General features: G+C 37.2%; 1 protein-coding gene across 4 annotated transcripts in view; it reads right to left on the reverse strand.

Annotated features, from left to right (window-relative positions):
- LOC100020979 (cytochrome c oxidase assembly factor 8) overlaps positions 1 to 23,822 on the reverse strand; it is a 45,786-nt gene that overhangs the window by 20,020 nt on the left and 1,944 nt on the right. For 3 of the 4 annotated variants that reach the window (XM_007473513.3, XM_056811214.1, XM_056811215.1), the window contains exons 2-3: positions 7,879 to 8,076; positions 6,618 to 6,681 (exon numbers count right to left, since the gene is read on the reverse strand). In XM_007473513.3, the coding sequence (XP_007473575.1) occupies positions 6,618 to 6,681; positions 7,879 to 8,076 (262 nt within the window). Of the gene's footprint in view, positions 1 to 927; positions 2,784 to 6,617; positions 6,682 to 7,878; positions 8,077 to 23,822 lie in introns of those variants that run through there. The other variant, XM_007473512.3, reaches the window with a different exon arrangement.

Here is a 23,822-nt window from a genome sequence, read left to right on the forward strand (position 1 = left end):
CATCTCAGTTCATTGATAGAGGCAGTCTGCTAGAGAAGAAGAAGAAGAAAACAATAACCACTCAGGGAGAGGGGTTAGCCATGGCAAAGAGATAAGCTACTGCTTCCTGGGGAATAGGGGTAAAGGAGGAGATGGTGGCAGAAGACACAGAAGACATCTGAGTGATATGAGATGAGAAGAAGGAACTCATAGTGAATGGCTTCAATTTTTTTCAGTAAAATATGATGCAAGATTCTTAGGTGAGAGGGTGGGGGGAAAGAAGCCATGGGAACTTTAAAGAGAGATAAAAATTTTTAGAAAAGCTATTGCCATGAGTGGGATAGTAAATTGATGAGGAAGGTACAAAAGGACTGCTGATCACGGTGACAACCTACTTGAGATTATGCCAGAATATAAATTTGTAATAGACCTAATTAGCACAAATTTTGTGATTTTCCTCTTATTTTATTCAGCAGTATATGAATAAGAGTGAAAGCAGCAGGTGGTGAGAGTAATCTAAGGCTAAGACTGGAAAGGGAAAGACAGGCAAGCTAGAATAAGGCAGGAGAGCAAATACAAGATACTATTCTGGGATTCAAGAGGGCAGTGTTGAATTGAACTCTTAACCAAAGGGTACAGATGGGGAAGAGGGGATAACCTGGGAAAGAACTGAGGGTTAGAGGGATCAGAGTTCAGAGTGAGAACAAAGAAGTGGAAGGGAACAAGAACAGATTTGAAAAGCTACAAATGTATATGAAAGTTAAATATCAAAAGTCATATCATAATAAAATTAGAGGACAGAATATAGTAATGCTACCTTTGAAAACTATAGCTAGGAGAAGAATTCTCAACAAGAGATAGAGGTGATCATAAAAAATATAAAATATAATTTTAATAAAATTCTAAAGCCTTTGCATAAGCATAATTAATAATTATAAGAATATTTGATATGTATAAAAATCTTTACAGAAAATATCTCTGATAAAGGTCTGAGATCTAAGATATAGGAAATGTTACAAAAGTGCATATCAGGATATGAGTTATTCCCAAATAGATAAGAATAGAAACACACAGTTTTCCAAAGAAAAAATACAAACTACTGTCAATCATATGACAGAATGTATGAAATCACTAATAACAAGATGCAATCTCATAACCATCTGATTTGCAAAGAAGTAATCAAGCCAAACTGAAAAATGCTAGAGGAGCTATGGGATGACAGGAAGAGTAATATACTAGGTGTAGTTGTGAACTGACTCAACTATTTAGAAAAACAATTTGAAATTATTCCCTTTATATAAATATAAACCTTTGACCCAGCAATCTCACTACTAAGAGACAAATAACTCATATTTACAAAAAGATTTGTAGCAATTATTTTTTTTTTGTAGTGGCAAAGAACTGAAATCCAAGTAGGTATCTTTATAAACTGTGGGTCAGCTGATCAAATTATGGTATATACTTGTGTTGTAATAAATGACATAGATGAGAGATTTGGGAAGATGTATAGATTGAAGTAGAATGAAGTTAAGCAGAATGAAAAAAAAATTCATTTGGCAACCATAATACTATAAAAGAAAATAATACTGACTGACTTCAGAACTCTGATTAATACCACAGCCAATAGAGACCTCAAAAGATTGATGGAGATGCTATTGGACTAAAAATGTAGAATGAGGCGCCTGTTTTTGACATGACCAATGTGAAAATTTATGCTTGTTATAAAGAAGCATTTGGAGAGAATAATCCATAGGAATTGACAGTAATATTAAAAAAAAAAAAGAACACCAATAAAACAAGCTAAACATCAAAACTTTGATCAATGAAGGGCCCTTGAATTTATAGGACTCAAACATACCTTTCTCCTCTCAACAGAAGTGGTGGACTTCCAGTACAGAATGAGACATGTTGTTAGATGTGGTTAATATATTGATTTGTTTTGCTCATCTGTATTTCATTGGCCATGGGTGAGGGATAGTGAGAATGAATGAGAAATTACTCTAATGTTTATTAAGGCATCAAAAAATCATTAAAAATAAAATAAAGTGTTTAACACTTTTTAACAATTCCAGAGTTCTCAACTTTAAAACCTTGAGCTAACTGCTTAACTTCCATGGGCCTCAGTTTATTCACCTATGTAAAAATGGAGATTTGAACCCCAGACTTCAATTCCCAGAAGTCGTTGGTAGTTCCCAGAATTCCCTATAATCCCACTGGAGATAACCACCTAGGCCGAGAACAAAATGGGTATTTAAACTGACTGTACTGCCTACTTGGCTCTCTCTTGGCTTCTGCTTCTAGGGACATGTGACTCTCTACCTAGCCGGCAAGATGTAGGTTGCAAGTGCTTTCTTATTTTGAATTTTCTTTATTCCTTAGTCTTTAATAAACTTCTAAAAATATAATACTTTTAGCAGAGAAACTAAATTTTAATCATTACACAGTTTTCGCAAATCACGTCAGTTGTGATGAAATACCTTCAATCTTCTGATCTTTTCTCTACTGTAACTAAGTTCAGCTTTTAATAGCTAGTGCCTAGTTTTTTTTAAGCCAAGTTCCTCCAAGAATTTTCAGAAAAGCCTCTTGATCTCCTGTTTGATTCAAATCGCTCCTGCTCCAGCTGCTGCTCCTGGTCTCTCTCTTGCTCACCTGGTCCCAGCTCTTCTCGGCCCAGCTCCTGTTGCCTGCAATCTGGAGCTGTTTAACCCAGATCTCGCTCACCTGGTCACGACCCGCCCGCCCAGCAAACTCTAGCCGCGGTGCAGATCGCTCATCGACCAAGGCTGAGGACTCACTTCCAGCAGCTGATAAAAAATGGGGGTGATTCTCCTTAGGCTACGATTAGCCTCCACGTGGCAAGGGGCAGGGGATAGCAGAGGGGGACAAAGAGGAGAAGGAAGAGACTTTTGAACTTAAAGCATGGTTACTTTAAGAGGATATCTTTTGACTATACTGATACTTTCATTTATCTCACCTGAGATTCAGGGAAAAAATTCAGCTCCCTGCAACTCTTTAGCCAAATTTGAGATTCCTCACTATGGGGAGGCAACTCAGTGGCTCAGTGAATTGAGAACCAGGCCTAGAGATGGGAAGTCCTGGGTTGAAATCTGGCCTCAGACACTTCCTGGCAGTGTGGCCCTGGGCAGGTCATTTAATCCCCATTGCCTAGACCTTACCAATCTCTTGCCTTCTGACAATAGGCACCTAAATGGATAAAAACCCAAGGAACTTTAAAGAGTCTGAAGGTTATATTTTTAAGGCATTTCAGACTCCAATGTTTTATAAAAATCTCTGTATTTTATTGCATTTTGCTAATTGTTTTGCTTAAGGTTTAACTTTGTGATTTTAAGTTTATATGTTACTGCATTCAATACTTTCTGTTACACTGAATCATTTTAATGTACTGGGTTTTAAATACTGTTAAATTCTGTTGCATTTCCCCTATAACTATACTAAACAAACATTATTGAGTAAGCCCATATTAAAAACAGCTTTTCTATTTTTGACTTTGTAAATTGTCACATAGAGGATAGATGGACTCAATCAGAAAATTTCTACAACCACCTTTGGAAAATTTAATGAGCTAAATATCTCAAATTGATTTTAAGGGTTCTTTAGACACAATTTTTAGAATTTTTCTTAATAATCTCTGGTCATTTTGCATGCCCCTTACATGAGGTAAGGCCCATTTTAGTAGCTGAAGTGAAATACAATTATAATCCCAACTCCCGCATTAGTAAAAATGTGAATGGAAGCTGGGAAGTTAATCCCAGGGCATTGTATCCCTAGAAGCACTTTCCCTCCCAAAAAAAGGGAGCATCTCTCATTTATAACTCTTCAACTCATTTTACTTCCACCAGAATGATATCTAGATTTCTTGGTGATGTTCTAGACCCAAAATAAGTTTTACTTTGTTTAAAAATATGTTTACCAAGATTGAAAGAGTTGCTACGTTTGTAAAACTTGTGACAAATATCCATCAGTTCATAGGCTTTTAAAAATGCCATACAACTTATGTGAAAAAATGATAGTGTGTTTGTTATTGTAATTAACTGCACTATTGAGAATTTGGGGGATACTGATTCCTACATATTTATACTACTGTCCTTTATTTAAAAAAAAAAACTGTTACCTTGTGAAATTCATTTGCTTGTGCTCACAATGGATCATGGCCAGATATGAAGAGGAAATGGATCTCATTTTGGTGAGAAAGCCTTGTACTCTATATTTTCTTAGCTGACACAGCGTGTCAATGATTATAAACTACATTTTTGAATTTTAAAAACTCTTTTATTATATTTTTCTTGCATGTGCAATATACTATTTCAGTATTTTTTCTCTCCTTTTTATATTTGAAGCACATGTCACCAGTATTAAGAATTTTCTTTAACATTTTGATTTTGTAGTAATATAAGTTTAAAATACATTTGCTAAAATGTCAATGCATGCCCCCAAAAGCTCAAGACTATAAAAAAGATGCCACTAATTGTTTAAAAAATTAAAATCATGGGACTTTGCTTAATGATTCTGTCTGATTCCAGGACAAGATATACAAAAGAGCCGTTGCACAGGGCCAATGAAGCACAAAGCTAAACCTGAATAGTGCCACAAAAGAGCATACAGGATATATTAGTGTGAAGACTCAAGGTGGTGACACTTAACATTTGTTAAGATGTAGGCCTTCCTTGTATCCATACTCATTGTGAAAATACTTACAGACGAGTATCCCTAACTTGGCTCCTACTTGACTTCTATAATCTAGTCCCTTTTCTGTCTTTCATACTGTGGCAAACTTTCTGTAGTCCTGGCTACTGACTGGGTAAATGCATCATTGCTTAGATCATTTTAATTGGGCCCTGATTCAAGGACCTGTTATAGATTCACTTTTCCTTTACTTAGAATTTTTATACATAAGACTTTGATAGTCTATATTTCACCCAGAAATTTTTTTATTTGGATTTTTCTGATGTCTTTTTAATTTCTCTTGCCAATTAATTCATATACCTCATAACTCAGCCATGCATCCCTAAGTGATCCTGTGTTTTTAAATGACCCTCTTAATGGGGGAATGTAAAAATATTATTATTTTAAATTGCCAAGTTTAAATTCCTTTTGAGAGTAATTTTAGGTTAAGAAACATGCAACCTCTCTGAATCCAGAAAGTGAACTGCCTGGAGAAGACACCATGAAGATGCCTCCAAATCAGAAGCTGCACGAGAAGATCAAGAATAAACTTTGGGTGTGGTTGATTGAACATTTATTTGTATATATACTTTCATGCCAAAGGGGACTGCCTCCTAACTAGTTTTTTGTCAATGAGTCTAGCAATTATTGGTTTTGTTCTTTTTTTCCTTTTATCCTCAAATTATTGTAATCTTTAAGATGACTATGTTTTCATGATCCTTTTGGGGAAACTTTTCCCAATAGGATCAAACGGTACATAAAATGACCTAAAAGCAATGTAATGATCTAGGACAATTCTGAGGAACTTATGAGAAAAAATGCTATCCACATCTAGAGAAAGAATTGTAGGAGTAGAAATCCAGAAGAAAACACGATTTATCATTTGTTTATACAGGTATATGATTTGGGGTTTTGGTTTTAAAAGATTACTATATTATAAAAATGAATAATATGGAAATAGGTTTTGAGTGATAAACATTCATAACCAAGTGGAATTGCTTGTCAACTCTGGGAGGCAGAGGGAAATGGGGAGGGAAACAAGAATCAGGTAACCATGGAAAAAAAATTTTTTTTTAATTATAAAAAGACATCAGCAGACAATATGTGATCAGAAAAAGCCATGCACTGAGAATAAGGAATAGCAACAGATGGATAGCCTGAATGTTGCTCTGATATCTCTGTAATGTTAAAAGACCTTAAGAAAATATTCCAGTACATTTAGTTTACAGGAAGATATGGACAAAAATTGAATACTGAGAATTTGGATGGATTACATTCTGAATCATTTAAGGGAAAGCCAGAAAAAAAATGTTTAAACCCTTTCCTATCTATCTTACTAAGTACTGGTTCTAAGACAGAAGAGCAGTAAGGGCTAGGCAAGTTAGGGTTAAATGAGTTGCCCAGGGTCACTTAGCTAAGAAGTAGCTGAGGTCACATTTGAACCCAGGACCTCCCATTTTCCAGGCCTGGTGCTCTATCCATTGATCCACCCAAATGCCCTTTCTGAGGCCAGACATGAATTCAGGAAAATTATCCTTACTGAATTCAGGCCTGGTGCTCTGTCCTCTGAACCACTCAGCTGCCCTTAAACTATGGGAATTTTAAGTTTCCCTGATCATAATCCTAAACATACCATTCTAAAAAAAAAAAAGTCACAAATAGTTGACAGATACTACTATTTATCTAAAAGGTGGACTAGGGACAGATCAATGAATTTGGAACCAGGAAGTCCTGGGATGAAATTCTGCCTCAAATATTTACTAGCTCAGGACCCCCAGGCAAGTCACTTGACTTCTTGTGGCCTTAATAAAATTAAATAATAACTATAATATTTGCCTGAAAGAATTGTTGTGAGGATTCCATGTGCTAAAAAGGACTTTTCAAATTTTTAAACACTATGCCAGCATTATTAAACTGACCTCAATATAACAGAAAAAAAAGACAGTTGAACTAACCTGTTTCATCTCTCAATCCCAGACCTCTAGCTTTCAATCTTGAGTGAATAAATTCTTCTTTTTCCTAAAAGATAATGATTGTTATTTTTTGAAATTGTATGACTTTGTACTCAAAGACAATCATTGGCACAAAGACAGTCATTTTATCACTGGCTCCAATTTTTCTTTCCAGTCTCATTTCCCTTTACTTCCTTTCATGCATTGTTCTATTAACAGATTTGCCCTGAGCCTGGGCCAGGTGTGCCTGTACCACCACACCATACTTTAGGTGGACCTATACCCAGAATAGACAACTAGTAATTCCCCAATATTTTTCTACCTACTCCTACCTCCTACCATTTGAGCAGACTATCCTTTATGCCTGGAAAGCCTTTCCTCCCCATTTCCCTCCGATTGAAATCTTGTTCTTTTCAAGAAGCAGATTTAGTGCCTCTTCATCATCCCAACTGGAAGAGATTCCATCCTCTCCAATCTCTCTGGTTTGTTCCATGCATTTATCACATTCTAATTTATAGTACAATTATTGGTATACATGTCTTATCCTTTTATTATATTTTAAAGATTTTTAACAGTAAGGGCATAGAATTTTCACCATTGAACTCACAGTGTCTAGCATAGGGTCTTTGCACAGAGTAAATATCTAATAAATAACTGATGAAGTGCATACCAGTTCAGAGCTAAGTTACCACACTGAGGGACTTCTTGAAAAGAATTTACAATGCAGAAATCTTAGAATTTTGGCTCTTGAATTTCTTGCCTATCCCCTTGCATATTTTTATGTGACCAACATTCTGTTCGGTTTCATATGCATGAAATAGGGATAGAGAGCAGAGGACAGTCTAAAATGAATTTCTGATTATACAGAGCTGGCTGATAAACTGAGTAGAACAGGAATATATATACATACACACACTTTTTGACGGCTTACTCATATACATATATGTTTATGAACTTAAATATCTTATACCAATTTCTGAAAATTTATATTTCTTTTCAATTGAGTATAAAATATTAAGATGGTAAGAAACCTGAAATCTTAGAAGAACGGGGCCAAATTACATAAACATACACATATACTCATATCCCTTATGTACAATGCATGCATACAATTTCAAAACCATAATACAGTAATGTCATTTTTTAAACTATAATGAAATAAGATTTTAAAAATGCAATTTACCAAGTAACCAGAGAAACAAAGGTACATTTAGCACCAAGTGGCCAACAATCTAACGTATATTTTGTTAAAACCTAGGCTTACCTTACTAAATGTCTGATTCTGGTTTGCCCAGTATTGTTGATTCCATTCTTGTGTTTCTTGTCTTAATTTCCTAAGTTGCTGTTCCAATGGAGATTCATTTTCAGGGATGTAAAATTTGATTGGTCGAAGGTTTGAATATCTATCTGGGGGTCCAATCCAATCATTGCAAGATTTATTTGGTGGGCTAAATCTTGATGCCTTTAAGAAGTAAAAAAGAGTATTAATATATAGCTGTAGTATATTAACAATGATTTAAGTTTAATAAACAAATTGGACTCAACAAACTCCTCCATTAGTTTTGTTTTGTGTTTTAACCCTTACCTTCTGTCTTGGAACCAATACTCAGTATTGGTTCTGAGGCAATAGAATGGTAAGGGCTAGGCAATGGGGGTTAAGTGACTTGCCCAGGTTAACACAGCTGGGATGTGTCTGAGGCTAGATTTGAACCTAGGACCTCCTATCTCTAGGCCTAACTCTCAATCCACTGAGCCACCTGGCTGCCCCCTTATTAGTTTTCTTTTTAAGCTTTAATGGGCAAGATGCAGCATATTACCAATGATTACCGGTATGCAAAGAGTGACATAAAAGATATTACTGAGAATATAATAAGATTATAATAGAAACAAACCAATAATATATCAAGAATAAAAGGAATCTCAGAATAAAATGAAAAGCCAGAATGTTATACTGTTACTTAATTAAATATTAAAAGAACAAAAGGAAGGTATTCAGAATACCTAGTAAATCTTCTATGCAGTATTTATGTAAAAGCATTGATAAGAATCAAAAGGAGGGGTGGAGTCAAGATGGTGGCTTAGAGGCAGCAAAAGTTCAGACCTCTGAAAACCCTTCCTCACTGATTATAAACTAAATGCTCCTAGGGAACTGAAAATCAAACCGAACAGGACAGAGCCAAGGAACAATCCTGCTGGACTCAACTTAAAAGGTATGCTCACCAAAAGCCTGAATTCAAGAACAAGGGTTTAAGGGGAAGGAAGAAGGAAGGTCCCAGGACTCCTCCCCCACCTACAATACTGAGCTAGAGCATCTAGAGCAGCAGTAGCTGGAACCACTGGGTGGGCAAGGGTGCTGGTCTGAAGGGAGTACCTTGCAGGCAAAGCTGTGCCAGGTTCAGAGCATTGAACACAGGCAGTGGGGAAGCAGTTGGAGAAGAATCTCAGACCAGGCAGACTAGTTGCAGCAGCAGAGACACTCCATATTGCACCAACCCCTCCCAACCCCCGCTTTCCTGAGGTTTTGGCCTCAGGGCACATCCAGCTCTACTAGTTCAAACTAGCTGGACTTAATCTCATCAAAGCCTTAAGAGGGCAGGGAAGCTCAAGCTCCAACACTCCTCCCCCACAGACTGCACTGAGAGATTTGCTGACTAAGCTCCAAGAGGGAAGGCTGGCAGAAAAGCCCAAAACCACAGATCCAAAACATAATGAAACGAGCAAGAGTGAAAGCAACAACAGGGGAAAAGGGGGCAAATATGAGCAAACAACAGAAAAAGAAAAAAGAAATTACAATTGACAGCTTCTATACAGGAAATGAACAAAGAGCAAATGTAACAAAGAAGGACGAAGAAACACCAAACAAAAACACATAAAGTCCAGCGAATTGGACTCAGGCTTTGGAAGAACTTGAAATACAATTCAAAACACAATTAAGGGAGGCTGAAGACAACTGGGGAAAGAACTTAAAAAGCAAGATAAGTCATCTGGAAACAGAGGCATGTGAAATAAAACAAGAAAATAGTGTCTTGATGGGCAAAATTAATCAGCTTCAAAAGGAAGCAAAGGAGATGAAAGATCAGAGGAGGGATGATGACAGAAAAGCCAGGGGTGAAATCCAGTCTTTAAAAACCAGAATACAATAATTAGAAGCAAGAGACTTCACAAGGCAGCAGGACACTATAAAACAAAATCAAAAGAATGAAAAAACTGAGGAAAATATGAAGCACCTCATTCACAAAACAAAAGATTTAGAAAATCATTCCAAGAGAAACAACTTAAGAATCATTGGTCTACCAGAAGACCATGACAAAAGAAAAAGTCTAGACATCATCCAACAGGAATTATCCAAGAAAACTGTCCTGATATTCTAGAACAAGAGGGAAAAGTGGAGATTGAAAGAATCCACAGATCACCTCCTGTACTTAATCCTCAACTGAAAACACCTAGGAATGTTATAGCCAAATTTGAGAACTATCAGACAAAGGAAAAAAATATTATAAGCTACTAAGAAGAAGTCATTCAGATACCAAGGAACTACAGTGAGGATAACACAGGATCTGGCTATATCTACACTGAATGACGAAAGGCATGGAATATGATATTACGGAAAGCAAGGGAACTAGGTCTACAACCAAGAATCAACTACCCAGCAAAACTGACTATATTCTTACAAGGGAAAGTATGGCCATTTAACAAAATAAAAGAATTCCAAGCATTTGTAAAGAAAAGACCAGACCTGAACAGAAAATTTGATGCTCAAACACAGAACTCAAGAGAATCATCAAAAGGCAATTAAGAAAGGAGGAAAAACAAAACAAAAAAACAACTTTTTAAAAAGAGAAACAATAAGTTAAAATATGTATCTCTATGAGAAAAGAGGATGTTGGTAACTCTTAAAAATTGTTATTAGTACCTGAGTAGCTAGAAGAATTATACTTAGAGGGAACAGTGACAAACTGTATAGGATGAAATGTCAAGACATAAATATGTATATAGATATATGTATGTATAACTATATGTATACACACACACATATATATATATATATATACAACTGAGCTAAAAAAAGAGGTTAGTACTAAGAGAAATGGGAAAAGAAACAAAAGGGGGTAAATGTATATGTCACAAAGAGTGCATGGTGGGAGGGAGGGAGAACATCCATACACTGGAAGGGAAAAGAGGTTGGAGATAGGAAATACTCCATTCTTACCTGCATTGAAATTGACTCAAAGAGGGAAGAACAATCAAATATATTGGAGCAGAGAATTGATTTGCACCCTGAAGGGAAGTAGAAGGGTAACAAATGGACTGGTGCGGAGGGAAGAAATACAAGAGAGGGAGATGGTGGTGGTGGGGTAGTTTAAAAAGACTGTAAAGAAAATAAGAGGGGAACAAGAAAGGAGGGGGGTAGAAAGGGAAGTAAAATAAAGGTGGGAATTAGGGGGACTGATTAAAAACAACACTGGTATAGAAGAAATAGTGAAAGAAGAAAAGAAAATGCTGGGAAATACACAGCTGGTAATCATTACTCTGAATGTGAATGGAAAAAACTCACCCCTAAAAGGCAAGTGAATAGCAGACTGAATTAGAAACCAAAACAAAGAAACACACATGTACTATAAAGCAATGGTCATCAAAACATTTTGGTACTGGCTAAGAGAAAGAAAGGCGGATCAGTGGAATAGACTTGGGATAAATTATCTCAGCAAGACAGTCTATGATAAGCCTAAAGATCCCAGTTTGGGGGACCAAAACCCACTATTTGATAAAAACTGCTGGGAAAATTGGAAAACAGTATGGGAGAGATTAGGTCTGGATCAACATCTCACACCCTACACCAAGATGAACTCCAAATGGGTGAATGACCTGAATATGAAGAAGGAAACTATAAGCAGATTAGAGGAACACAGAATAGTATACTTGTCAGATCTTTGAGAAAGGAAAGACTTTATAACCAAGAAAGAGCTAGAAATAATCAAAAAATATAAAATCAATAATTTTGATTACATCAAATTAAAAAGGTTTTTTGTACAAACAAAACTAATGCATCCAAAATTAGAAGGGAAGCAATCTTCATTACAAAAACCTCTGACAAAGGTCTAATTACTCAAATATATAAAGAGCTAAATCAATTGTACAAAAAATCAAGCCATTCTCCAATTGATAAATGGGCAAGGGACATGAATAGGCAATTTTCAGTTAAAGAAATCAAAACTATTAATAAGCACATGAAAAAGTATTCTAAATCTCTAATAATCAGAGAAATGCAAATCAAAACAACTCTGAGGTATCACCTCACACCTAGCAGATTGGCTAACATGACAGCAAAGGAAAGTAATGAATGCTGGAGGGGGTGTGGCAAAGTTGGGACATTAATGCATTGCTGGTGGAGTTGTGAATTGATCCAACCATTCTTGAGGGCAATCTGGAACTATGCCCAAAGGGGACTAAAAGACTGTCTGCCCTCTGATCCAGCCATAGCACTGCTGGGTTTGTACCCCAAAGAGATAATAAGGAAAAATACATATACAAGAATATTCAGAGCTGCTCTCTTTGTGGAGGTAAAAAATTGGAAAATGAGGGGATGCACTTCAATTGGGGAATGGCTGAACAAATTGTGGTATATGTTGGTGATGGAATACTATTGTACTCAAAGGAATAATAAAGTGGAGGAATTCCATGGGGACTGGAACAACCTCCAGGAAATGATGCAGAGTGAGAGGAGCAGAACCAGGAAAACATTGTACACAGAGACTGATACACTGTGGTACAATCAAATGTAATGGACTTCTCCATTAGTGGCAATGCAGTGATCCTGAACAACTTGGAGGGATCTACAAGAAAAACCACTATCCACATTCAGAGGAAACACTGTGGGAGTAAAAACACTGAAGAAAAACAACTGCTTGAATACATGGGTTGAAGGGATATGGTTGAGGATGTAGACTCTAAATGAACATCCTAGTGCAAACAACATGGAAATAGGTTCTGATCAAGGACACAAGTAATACCCAATGAAATTGCTCATCAGCTGCAGGAAGGGTGGGTGGAGGGGAGGGAGAGAAATAAAGTGAGTATTGTAACCAAAAAAAATTTTTTAATTTAATTTAAAAAAAAAAGAAAGAAAGAAAGAAACACACATGAGGAAGGTAGACATGCATAGGATAAAAGTAAGAGGATGGAGCCAAATCTATTGGGTATCAACTGATAAAAAGAAGGCAGGAGTTACAATCATGATATCTGTCAAAGCCAAAGTAAAAATAGATCTAGTCAAAAAGAGATAGAGAAGGTAATTACATTCTGATAAAAGGCAGTATATACAATGAGGAAATATCAGTACTCAACATATATGCACCAAATGGCATAGCATACAAATTTCTAAAGGAGAAACTAGTGGAGCTCAAGGATGAAATAGATAGAAAAATTGTACTAGTGGAAGACCTGAACCTTCCCCTATCAGAACTAGATAAATCAAACCAAAAAATAAATAAGAAGATGTAAGATAAGTGAATGAAATCTTAGAAAAATTAGAGTTAGTAGACATGTGGAGGAAAATAAATAGGGACAAAAAGGAATACACCTTTTCAGCAGCACATGGTACATTCACAAAGATTGACCATGTACTAGGGCATAAAAACATTGCAAACAAATGCAAAAGAGCAGAAATAATAAATGCAACCTTCTCAGACCACAATGCAATGAAAATAATAATTAGTAAGGGTACGTGGAGAGGCAAATCAAAAATTAATTGGAAATTAAACAATACGATTCTCCAAAACCAGCTAAAGAACAAATCATAGAAACAATTAATAATTTCATTGAAGAAAATGACAATGATGAGACATCCCTTCAAAATATATTGGATGCAGGGGCAGCTAGGTGGCTAAGTGGATTGAAAGCCAGGCCTAGAGATGGGAGGTGCTAGGTTCAAATCTGGCCTCAAGACACTTCCCAGCTGTGTGACCCTGGGCAAATCACTTGACCCCCATTGCCTAGCTCTCACCACTCCTCTGCCTTGGAACCAATATACATTATTGATTCCAAGAGGGAAGGTAAGGGTTTAAAAAAAAAATCTATGGGATGTAGCCAAAGCAGTAATCAGGGGGAAATTTATATCCTTGAGTTCATATATAACAATTTAGGGAGGGCAGAGGTCAATGAAATGGGCATGCAAATTAAAAAATCAGAAAGTGAACAAATTAAAAATCCTCAGATGAAGACTCAATTAGAGATCCTAAAAATCAAATAAGAAATTAATAAAATTGAAAGTCAAAGAAATATTGATTCAATAAATAAGACTAGAAACTGGTACTTTGAAAAAAACAAATAAAATGGATAAAGTACTGGTCAATCTAATTTTAAAAAAGGAAAGAAGAAAACCAAATTGACAGCATCCAAAATGAAAAGAGAGACCTCACTTCCAATGAAGAGGAAATTAAGGCAATCATCAAAAATTATTATGCCCAATTATATGACAATAAATATGGAAATCTAGGTGACATGGATGAATATTTACAAAAATATAAATTGTCTAGACTAACAGAGGAAGAAATAGACTACCTAAACAACCCCATATCAGAAAAAGAAATTGAACAAGCCATCAAAGAACTCCCTAAGAAAAAATCCTCAAGACTAGATGGATTCACAAATGAATTCTATCAAACTTTCAAAGAACAGCTAATCCCAATACTATACAAACTATTTGAAAGAATAGGCAAAGAAGGAGTTCTACCAAATTCCTTTTATGACACAAATATGGACTGATTCCAAAGCCAGGCAGGTCAAAAACAGAGAAAGAAAACTATAGACCAATCTCCTTAATGAACGTAGATGCAAAAATCTTAAATAGGACAGTAGCAAAAAGACTCCAGCAAGTCATCACAAGGGTTATTCACTATGACCAGGTAGGATTTATACCAGGAATGCAAGAATAGTTCAGTATTAGGAAAACCATCCACATAATTGACCACATCAACAAGCAAACCAACAAAAATCACATGATTATCTCAATAGATGCAGAAAAAGCCTTTGACAAAATACAACACCAATTCCTATTGAAAACACTAGAAAGTATAGGAATAGAAGGGTCTTTCCTAAAAATAATAAACAGTATCTATCTAAAACCATCAGCCATCATCATCTGCAATGGGGATAAACTAGATGTATTCCCAATAAGATCAAGAGTGAAATAAGGATGCCCATTATCACCGCTATTATTTAACATTGTACTAGAAACACTAGCTGTAGCAATTAGAGAAGAAAAAGAAATTGAAGGTATTAAAATTGGCAAGGAGGAGAACAGGTTATCGCTCTTTGCGGATGATATGATGGTCTGCTTAAAGAGTCCTGTAACAAGGGAATCACTTTAAAAGACTGATATATATTAATTTAGGGTCGCCAAGGAATCAGCTATGTAATTCCTAAATGAAAAACTCAAGTCAGCCGTCAGCCTTTTTTGGAGTTTAATTACAATAGGAGTAAGAAAGGAATTAGAGATATAGAGAGAGAGAGAAAGGGGAGAGAAGGGAATAGGGCTTAAATGCCCCTTCTGTTTAGGCTGGGCCAAAAGGCCCAAGCCCTTAGATAGCTGGGGCAAAGAAAAAAGATCAGTCCCTATTACTCACATGTCCAAAATGGAGAAACAGTCTCAGAGGCCCCCACCTTCAGCTTCCTTCAGACCAAGCTTCCTCAGAGCCCAGGAACCACACCGCTCAAAAAACTCAACCTCCTCCTCGAGTCTCCAGACCCTCCTATCTTTAAGGAAACCATCCAAGTTGCCTCCCCTCAGTCCTCACATCTACCAATCACTCTTCATCAATTTCCCTGTCAATGGAGGCTCTCGCTTAACCCAGGACCTCCCAGAGGTTTCTGGCTTTTGCACATGTCTGTTGAAGGTCATATTTTTCAAATGATTAAATCTTTACTCCTTTGTTACAGCCCTTTCTAAATCCTGTTAACTTGAGTATGGTAGAGATTGGAATAATTAAATTTTGATCTAGGCTGCAGCCCTTACTCAATCCTATTAGGACTGAATAGGGTGGAGATTTATTCCAAGTATCTCCATTGTATCAATTCTAAAATCAATCAAGACTCAAAGAAATTCCTGTTCTATGCTCAAGCATAGGTCAAAGTCCTTTCCATTGTTCAGCAAAGGGTTTCTGTCCTAAAGTAATCTTAAGAAGGGAAGAGAAGGAACCTCCCATGCCAATGGGGTTCCCATTCCAATAGACTATCAGTAAGAAATTTTCCAAGTATGAAATATCCCAATGGTGAAATTTCCAACATTTATAAGTCTAAGGAAATTTGAGGTTTACAGTCCCAGAGAACCAACTAAAAAGCTAGTCAAAATAATCAACAACTTTAGCAAAGTTTCAGGATACAAAATAAACCCACACAACAAATCATCAGCATTTCTATATATTTCCAACGCATCTCAGCATCAAGAATTAGAAAGAGAAATTCCATTTAAAATCACCCTAGACAAAATAAAATACTTAGGAATCTATCTGCCGAGACAAACATAGGAACTATATGAACACAACTACAAAACACTCCCAACACAATTAAAACTAGACCTAAACATTTGGGAAAACATCATTTGCTCATAAGATGAGCTAACATAATAAAAATGACAATCCTACCCAAATTAATTTACTAATTTAGTGCCATACCCATTGAACTACCGAAAACCTTTTTTTACTGAATTAGAAAAAACCATAGCAAAATTCATTTGGAAGAAAAAAAGATCAAGGATATCCAGGGAAATCATGAAAAAAAAATGCAAAGGAAGGGGGGCCTTGCAGTCCCAGATCTCAAACTATACCATAAAGCAGTGGTCATCAAAACAATTTGGTACTGGCTAAGAGTCAGAAAGGAGGATCAGTGGAATAGACTTGGGGTAAGTGACCTCAACAAGTCAGTCTTTGACAAGCCTAAAGATCCCAACTTTTGGGACAAAAATCCACTATTTGGTAAAAACTGCTGGGAAAATTGGAAGACAGTGTGGAAGAAATTAGGTTTGGATCAACACCTCACACCCTACACCAAGATAAACTCAGAATGGGTGAATGACTTGAACATAAAGAAGGAAACTTTAAGTAAACTATGTGAACACAGAATAGTATACATGTCAGATCTTTGGGAAAGAAAAGATTTTGAAACCAAACAAGACTTAGAAAGAGTCACAAAATGTAAAATAAATAACTTCGATTACATGAAATTTAAAAGGTTTTGTACAAACAAAACTAATGCAACCAAAATTGGAATGGAAGCAACAAATTGGGAAACAATCTTCATAACAAAAACCTCTGACAAAGGTCTAATTACTAAAAACCACTATCCACATTCAGAGAAAAAACTGTGGGAGTAGAAACACAGAAAAACAACTGTTTGATTACATGGGTCGAGGGGATATGATTGGGAATGTAGACTAAATGAACGATGAACATCCTAGTGCAAACATCAACAACATGGAAATGGGTTCTGATCAAGGACACATGTAATACCTAGGGGAATTTTACATCAGCTATGGGAAGGGAGGGAAGGAATATAATTATTGTAACCAAGGAATAATGTTCTAAATTCACTAAGTAAGTTAATTAAATTTTAAAAAAAGAATCAAAAGGGAAGGACATGATATAAGGGCCGCTTACATAAAATTATGAAACTAAAATTCATCTGAAAGCATAGATAAGAATTACAGAAAATATAACATGACACAAGAAGAACTCACTGGGATGAATAATCAATTATTGTCAACATCATCACAGTATATATATATATATATATATATGTGTGTGTGTGTGTGTGTGTGTGTGTGTGTGTATTTTGCGTGCTATGTTCTAGGAATTATGCTAAGCACTTTAAAAGTATTATCTCAGTTGATTCTCTGGGATTAGCCCTGGGAGAGAGGTACTATTATGATGTCTATTTTAAAGTTGAGGAACCTGAGGCAAAGATTAAATGACTTGACTGAGGTCACACAGCTAAGAAGTGGTTGAGGTTAGATTTGAATCCAAGACCTTCTGTCTCTGGGCCTGATTCTAATCTACTCAGCTGCCCCTCCCCTTTCAACTTTTTCAAGATGAATTCCAACTAATCAAAGTCTTTGCTAAAAGATGGCACCTAGGCCTAAAAATGAAACTAAACTGTTTTAATAAGAATAGAGAGTACTTCCTGCCCCTCTGGACACAATTCATTTAAGATATCCTTGGATAGCATTAGCTTTTTTGGCTATCATATTTCATTATTGATTAACATATTAAACTTGCAATTTATGAAGAGACCAAGATTTTTTTCAAGGTAAACAGCATTTTTACATTGACTCCTCCTCCTTCTGGCCTTTCTAGATGGAAAGTTGATTTTTGAGTCTCTTTATACTTCACCTATCTTTCTTTCTAAAACTCTTACCTTCTGTCTAATTAGTTCTAAGGCAGGAGCACAGTAAGTGCTAGGCCAGTGATGGCGAACCTTTTAGAGCCGTAGTGGTGGGCCCACCTTCCCCAAGACTATGTGATATGTCCCTTGCCCCTCCCCTCATTGAGTGTCAGGTATGCCCCACCCCCTCTTATCTGACACAGGGGAGGGAGGAAGCTGGGTGGAGGGGTGAGTGAAGTGAGGAATATCCTCAGCTATTTGGGGGTGGGGTGGGGTGTTCTGAGCACTCTCCTTTCCTCCAGCTCTACTGCCTGTGAGCTGTCCACCTTACCTTGTATGCTCCCATTGGGCTGCTGGGCAGAGGGGTGGGGATGTGAAAAAATGTCAACAGGTACAGTGGAGAGGGGATGGGGAGAAGCTCTGCCTGAGTCCCTCTGCCTTCTTAGAAATGAACTCTTGGGGGTGGAGGGGTGTGTGGGCACCTACGTGCCCAAGGAGGGTGCTCTGAGTATCATCTTTGGCACTGATACCATAGGTTCACCCTCACTGGGCTAGGCAATGAGGATTAACTAACTAGCCAAGGGTCACATAGCTAGGAAATGTCTGAGGCTAAATTTGACCTCAGAACCTCTCATCTTCAGACCTGGCTATCTACTGAACCACCTAGCTGCCCCATTTCATCTTATTTGATTTTTCTCAATGCTTGTTATGATCTTTTTGGATGGAGACTCTGCCATTTAGCATGTTATCCATCCTCCCAGAATGCTTTTTATGCCATTATTCAAATCACTGGGGGAAAAAAAGTCTCTAGAACAGTGGTTATCAACCTTTCTAATGCTGTGACCCCATAATATAGTTCCTCATGTTGCAGTGACCCCAAACCAAAAAATTATTTTGGTGGCTACTTCAAAACTGTAATTTTGCTAGTTACGATTCGGAATATAAATACCTGATATGCATTATGTATTCTCATTGCTACAAATCAAACATAATTTAAACATAGTGATTAATCACAAAAACAATATTTAATTATATGTTGAGAAATATTAATCTGGCAGGAGTCAAGTCCTGCCTGGGGAAGGGGTCCGCAGATGCTCCCTTCTTCTTCCTGTCGTCTCCCTCCAGCTTGAGCTGAGGCTTCACTTTGCTGGGGTTACTCGGCTCCGTTATCCGCTCCAGGACTCATCCTTAACCCCTCCGGAGCCAGCACCCGGGTGCTCACTCTGGGTTTCTGTTTGAGTCCGGTCTCCAGGCAACAGGGTCAATCCATCACCCCTCATAGGGGGAGGGCTGCTGATAGGTAACTAATATTAGTACAATGTGCAGGCAGCAGGGTCCCTGTTCTTTCCAAGATCTTGCTGTAAAGTAGCGCGATTTCTCAGCGGCTAAAGCCATCGGAAATATGTATTTTCCGATGGCTTTAGGCGACCCCTGTGTTTTGGTCATTTGACCCCCGCCAAGGTCGCGACCCACAAGTTGAGAACCGCTGCTCTAGAACTATTCAATAGCTCTAGCTATTTAACAAATTCTGAATCCATATATTGTATTATAAGAAATGACAAGCAATTTTTTAGAAAAATCTGGAGAGATATAAATGAAGTGTTACAAAATGAAGTGGGCAGAACCAGATGTATATTGTATAAAGTAACAGTAATGTTTTTTGATGAACAACTGTGAATGACCTAGTTATTCTCAGCAATGCAGTCATCCATGAAAATCCTAGAGACTCATGATGAAAAATGCCATCTGTCCTCCAAGAAAGAACTGATAGGTCTGAATGTAGCCTGAAACACATATTTCATTTGAGATTTCTTCCACAAAATGACTAATTAAAAAAAGTTTTACATTACTGCACATGTAAAATCTTTATCAGACTGTTTACTATCTCAGGGAGGGAAGAGGGGGTAGAGAAGGAAGAAGGGCATATGTGGAAATCAAAACTTTAAAAAAAATGATTGTCCTGGGGACAGCTGGATGGCTCAGTGGATTGAGAGTCAGGCCTATAGATGGGAAGTCCTAGGTTCAAATCTCGCCTCAGACACTTCCTAGCTGTGTAACCCTGGGAAAATCACTTAACCCCCATTGCCTACCCCTTACCACTCTTCTGCCTTGGAACCAATACACAGTATTGACTCCAAGATAGAAGGTAAGGATTTTAAAAAAAAAATGAATGTCCAAAGTTGTTTTTACACATAATTGGGGGAAAAAATATTACTTAAAAATACTTTTTTGCCACTTTTGTTTAGGAACCACTTTTCTTTACCTTTATTACTCAGGGCAATTTCTCATCAAAATAATCCTATGGCTAGGTGGCTCAGTGTATAGAAAGCCAGGTGTAGGGCAGGGAGGTTCAAATCTTTGTAAACTTCCAAACTTTGTAATCCTAGACAAGTTGGTAGGGCAATACCAGTTGCCTAGCACCATGATGATGAACCTTTTAGAGGAAGAGTGCTGGGCTCAACCCCCCAAGACTGAGTGCCGTGCCCACCCTCCCAGAGACTGAGTGCCAGGCGTGCCCTGCCCTTTCCCTTACCCCAGACAAGGGAGGAAGTAAGTGCAACCATTGGGCTGCTGGGTAGACGGGTGGGTGATGTGAAAAAATGTCAGCAGGCACGGTGGAAAGGAGAGAAGCAGCTCTGCCCAAGACTCTCTGTCTTTCTAATAATTAACTCTGGGTGGGGAGGGCAGCCATGTACCCACATAGAAGGCTCTGCACCTATGCCATAGGTTTGCCATCTCTGGCCTAGTACTTACAGCTCTTCTGCTGTGGAACCAATTCTGATACTGATTCTAAGACAGATGCTAAGGGTTTAAAAACAAAAAACAATTGTACCAGTTTCCAAGTTATTTTCCTTGCTTTCTCATAGAGTTAAGCTTTGCATTGGTTTCTTCTTTACTTCAATCATACCCGAGTATTTCAATATTGATGATCCTTTCAAACACTCTAACAATCTCCAAAGAAATAAAAATGACTATCACACAGTGATGCATCATGGTACATGGTAAGGAGCAAGAACACAGAAAAAGGCAGTTGTAAAAGATATCAAGAAAATGTATAATAGGAAGAAGGGAAAGGCTGGTGTCATGGTGTTCTAAAAGAGGGAGCAATTAAGAGCAGGAAATAAAAAGTAAGTTAAAGGAACCAGGGGTGGGGGCGAGACATAAGTGAGGAACTATCTGAAGGGCTAGTTTTCTAGTGAAAGAAGGATTGGGCTTGTTCTACTTGGCCCCAGAGGGCAGAAGGTTGCTGACAGGAAGGAAATTGATGATAAGGCCACAAGAAAGACAGAAGACAGAAGAGAAGCAAATAGGTAGGTAGAAGACTAGGAGAGGATAAAGTCATGGAAGCCAAAGGAAAAGAGATGTCAAGGAAACAAGGATGAGGACTTTGAAATGCCCATTAGATTAAGCAATTCAGAAATCACTGATAATCTTTAAAAGAAGTTTCTTTTTTCCTCCCTTTTTTTCAATTTGAATAAGTTTATTTAGTCAATTTAGAACATTATTCCTTGGTTACAATAATCACATTATTTCCCTTCCTCCCCTCCACCCACTCTTCCCCCAGCCAACATGCAATTTCATTGGGTATTACATGTGTCCTTGATCAGAACCTATTTCCCTGCTGTTGATGTTTATACTAGGATGTTCATTTAGAGTCTACATTCCCAACTATATCCCTTCGACCTATGTATTCAAGCAGTTGTTTTTCTTCGGTGTTTTTACTCCCGCAGTGTTTCCTCTGGATGTGGATAGTGGTTTTTCTTATAGGTTCCTCCAAGTTGTTCAGGATCACTGCATTGCCACTAATGGAGAAGTCCATTACATTAGATTTTTCTTCCCTTTTTTAAAACCTTTATCTTCTGTCTTAGTATCAATTCTAAGACAAGAGTGGCAAGAGCTAGGCCAATCAGGGTTTAGTGACTTGCCCGTAGTCACACAGCTAAGAAGTGTCTTAAGTCATATTTGAATCTGGTATTCTATCCACTCTGCCACCTAGCTACTCCTAGAAGAACAGGTTTGGTTGAATGAAGTTAGAAGCCAGACTGAAAAGTGTTAAAGAATGGGTGGTGAGACAGTAGAGGCATTAAGTATAGATTTAAAAAAAAAATTTTTATTGCTATGGCAATAGCATGAAAGCAAATGAAGCAAAAGCTACATCTTCAGATCTGTGGTACAAAAAAAGTCACCATATCAGTCTACCTCCTTCACCACAAAACTGCAAATGTCTGCAATTGTAACATTCTTGACACTTTTCCAAATAAAAATACTTCATTTTATTCACAAGACACAGAAATTCCATTCATGTTAATCAAAGTTAGCTATAATATACTTTAACATGTGTTTGCACAGCTGGGAGGAAATATAAATAGCATCCTTTAGTTAGCATTTCAATGCTAAAGATTTGACTGGTATTGTTATATAAGGCCCTATCTATCAAAATAAAATGGGAGCTGTGGGAGCAGGAGGGGTGGCAGGAAATTTATAAACCCATTTCCAATAGTGAAACTTTCCCCCTCTATCTAACATAGCTCCTTCAAGAAACAGGTGAGTTTCACTCTTTACAGACTGATGCTCCCTGTCAACTTGAAATCTGGATTTGCCCCATTTCTTAGGAACTTACATTAAGGGGAATCCTAAACTGTTTTAGACTGAATAGACCTTAAAATACTTAATGATCCCAGTTTAGGTGGTACTAGTAGACATAATCAAATTTTATGTACCCTTTTTGGCTTAGAAGTATCTCCCGTTGTATCAAAGACCTCTCTCAGGAAGCCCAGCCCTTAAAAAGTATCAGCTTCTCCTTGATCCTGTCTTGGATTTCTCATTTCCTCATAACCACTGTAAAGCCAATCAATCATATTGCCCTGTCATTAGTTCCCCAAAAGCTATATGTCCCCAAGTTCTAGAATTCTTTGAAGAATCATCTAACACAGTGTTTTTCTCAGAGATACTGTCCCCAGAACCCCCAGGGTTCAATTCTGTGTGGTATTTAGCACTTGGCTCTGTGTGGCAAACAATTATTAAGGACCTGTGTTTCTTTCCTGATTAAAGATTTGGTTTTGCTGACTACTTTAGTGGTTCTATGTTTTTTCAGGTCGACATGCCTTAAGGCTGTTACCTTGTAAATATGAGTTCCTTCTTAGAAGAGCCCAAGTTGGAACTGTGTGGAAAAATTAGTGTTATTCTCAACTCATTATCTCCAAGAAGTTAGTAAAAGCTGGTGGTCCCCCCAATCCATCTCTCTTCAAGACAAGATTACCCTACCCCATATCCAGCACCATAACTAGAATAAGGCAAAATGAACAGCTTTTCAAATAGGGTCAATCAGCTGTAACATCTGGATGTAATGTGTGAGCTGGCTGCTAAAGTTGTTATTATCTTCCTACACCTCTGCTCCATAAACTATTTTGATCCTCAAGGTTTTAGGCAGCACATTATGCAATGGAAAAATGATCATTGAGCAAAAGATAAGAATAAAATTTTAAAGAAATGTCAACTACTAATAATTATAAGAAAAAAGTTCCAAATCACTAATAAGAGAAATACAAATTAAACCAATTTTGTGGTTTCACCTCATAGCCATCAGATTTGTAGAAATGACAAAATCAACAAGCATTTATGATATATACATTATGTGCCAGGCTTTGTACTAAACATTGCATATTCCAGAAACAAAAAAGAGTCTCTCTCCTCAAGATATAGTCCACCTTGGAGGGGCTATGAGAAGCTAAGCAAATTCATATACTTGGTAAAGTTGAGAACTGATCCAACTGTTCTGGAAATCAATTTAAAATTATTTGAGAAGTTGCTAAATTATTCATATTATTCAAC

The sequence above is a fragment of the Monodelphis domestica genome, chromosome 1 (assembly GCF_027887165.1).
Source record: "Monodelphis domestica isolate mMonDom1 chromosome 1, mMonDom1.pri, whole genome shotgun sequence".
NCBI classification, from domain to species: domain Eukaryota; kingdom Metazoa; phylum Chordata; class Mammalia; order Didelphimorphia; family Didelphidae; genus Monodelphis; species Monodelphis domestica.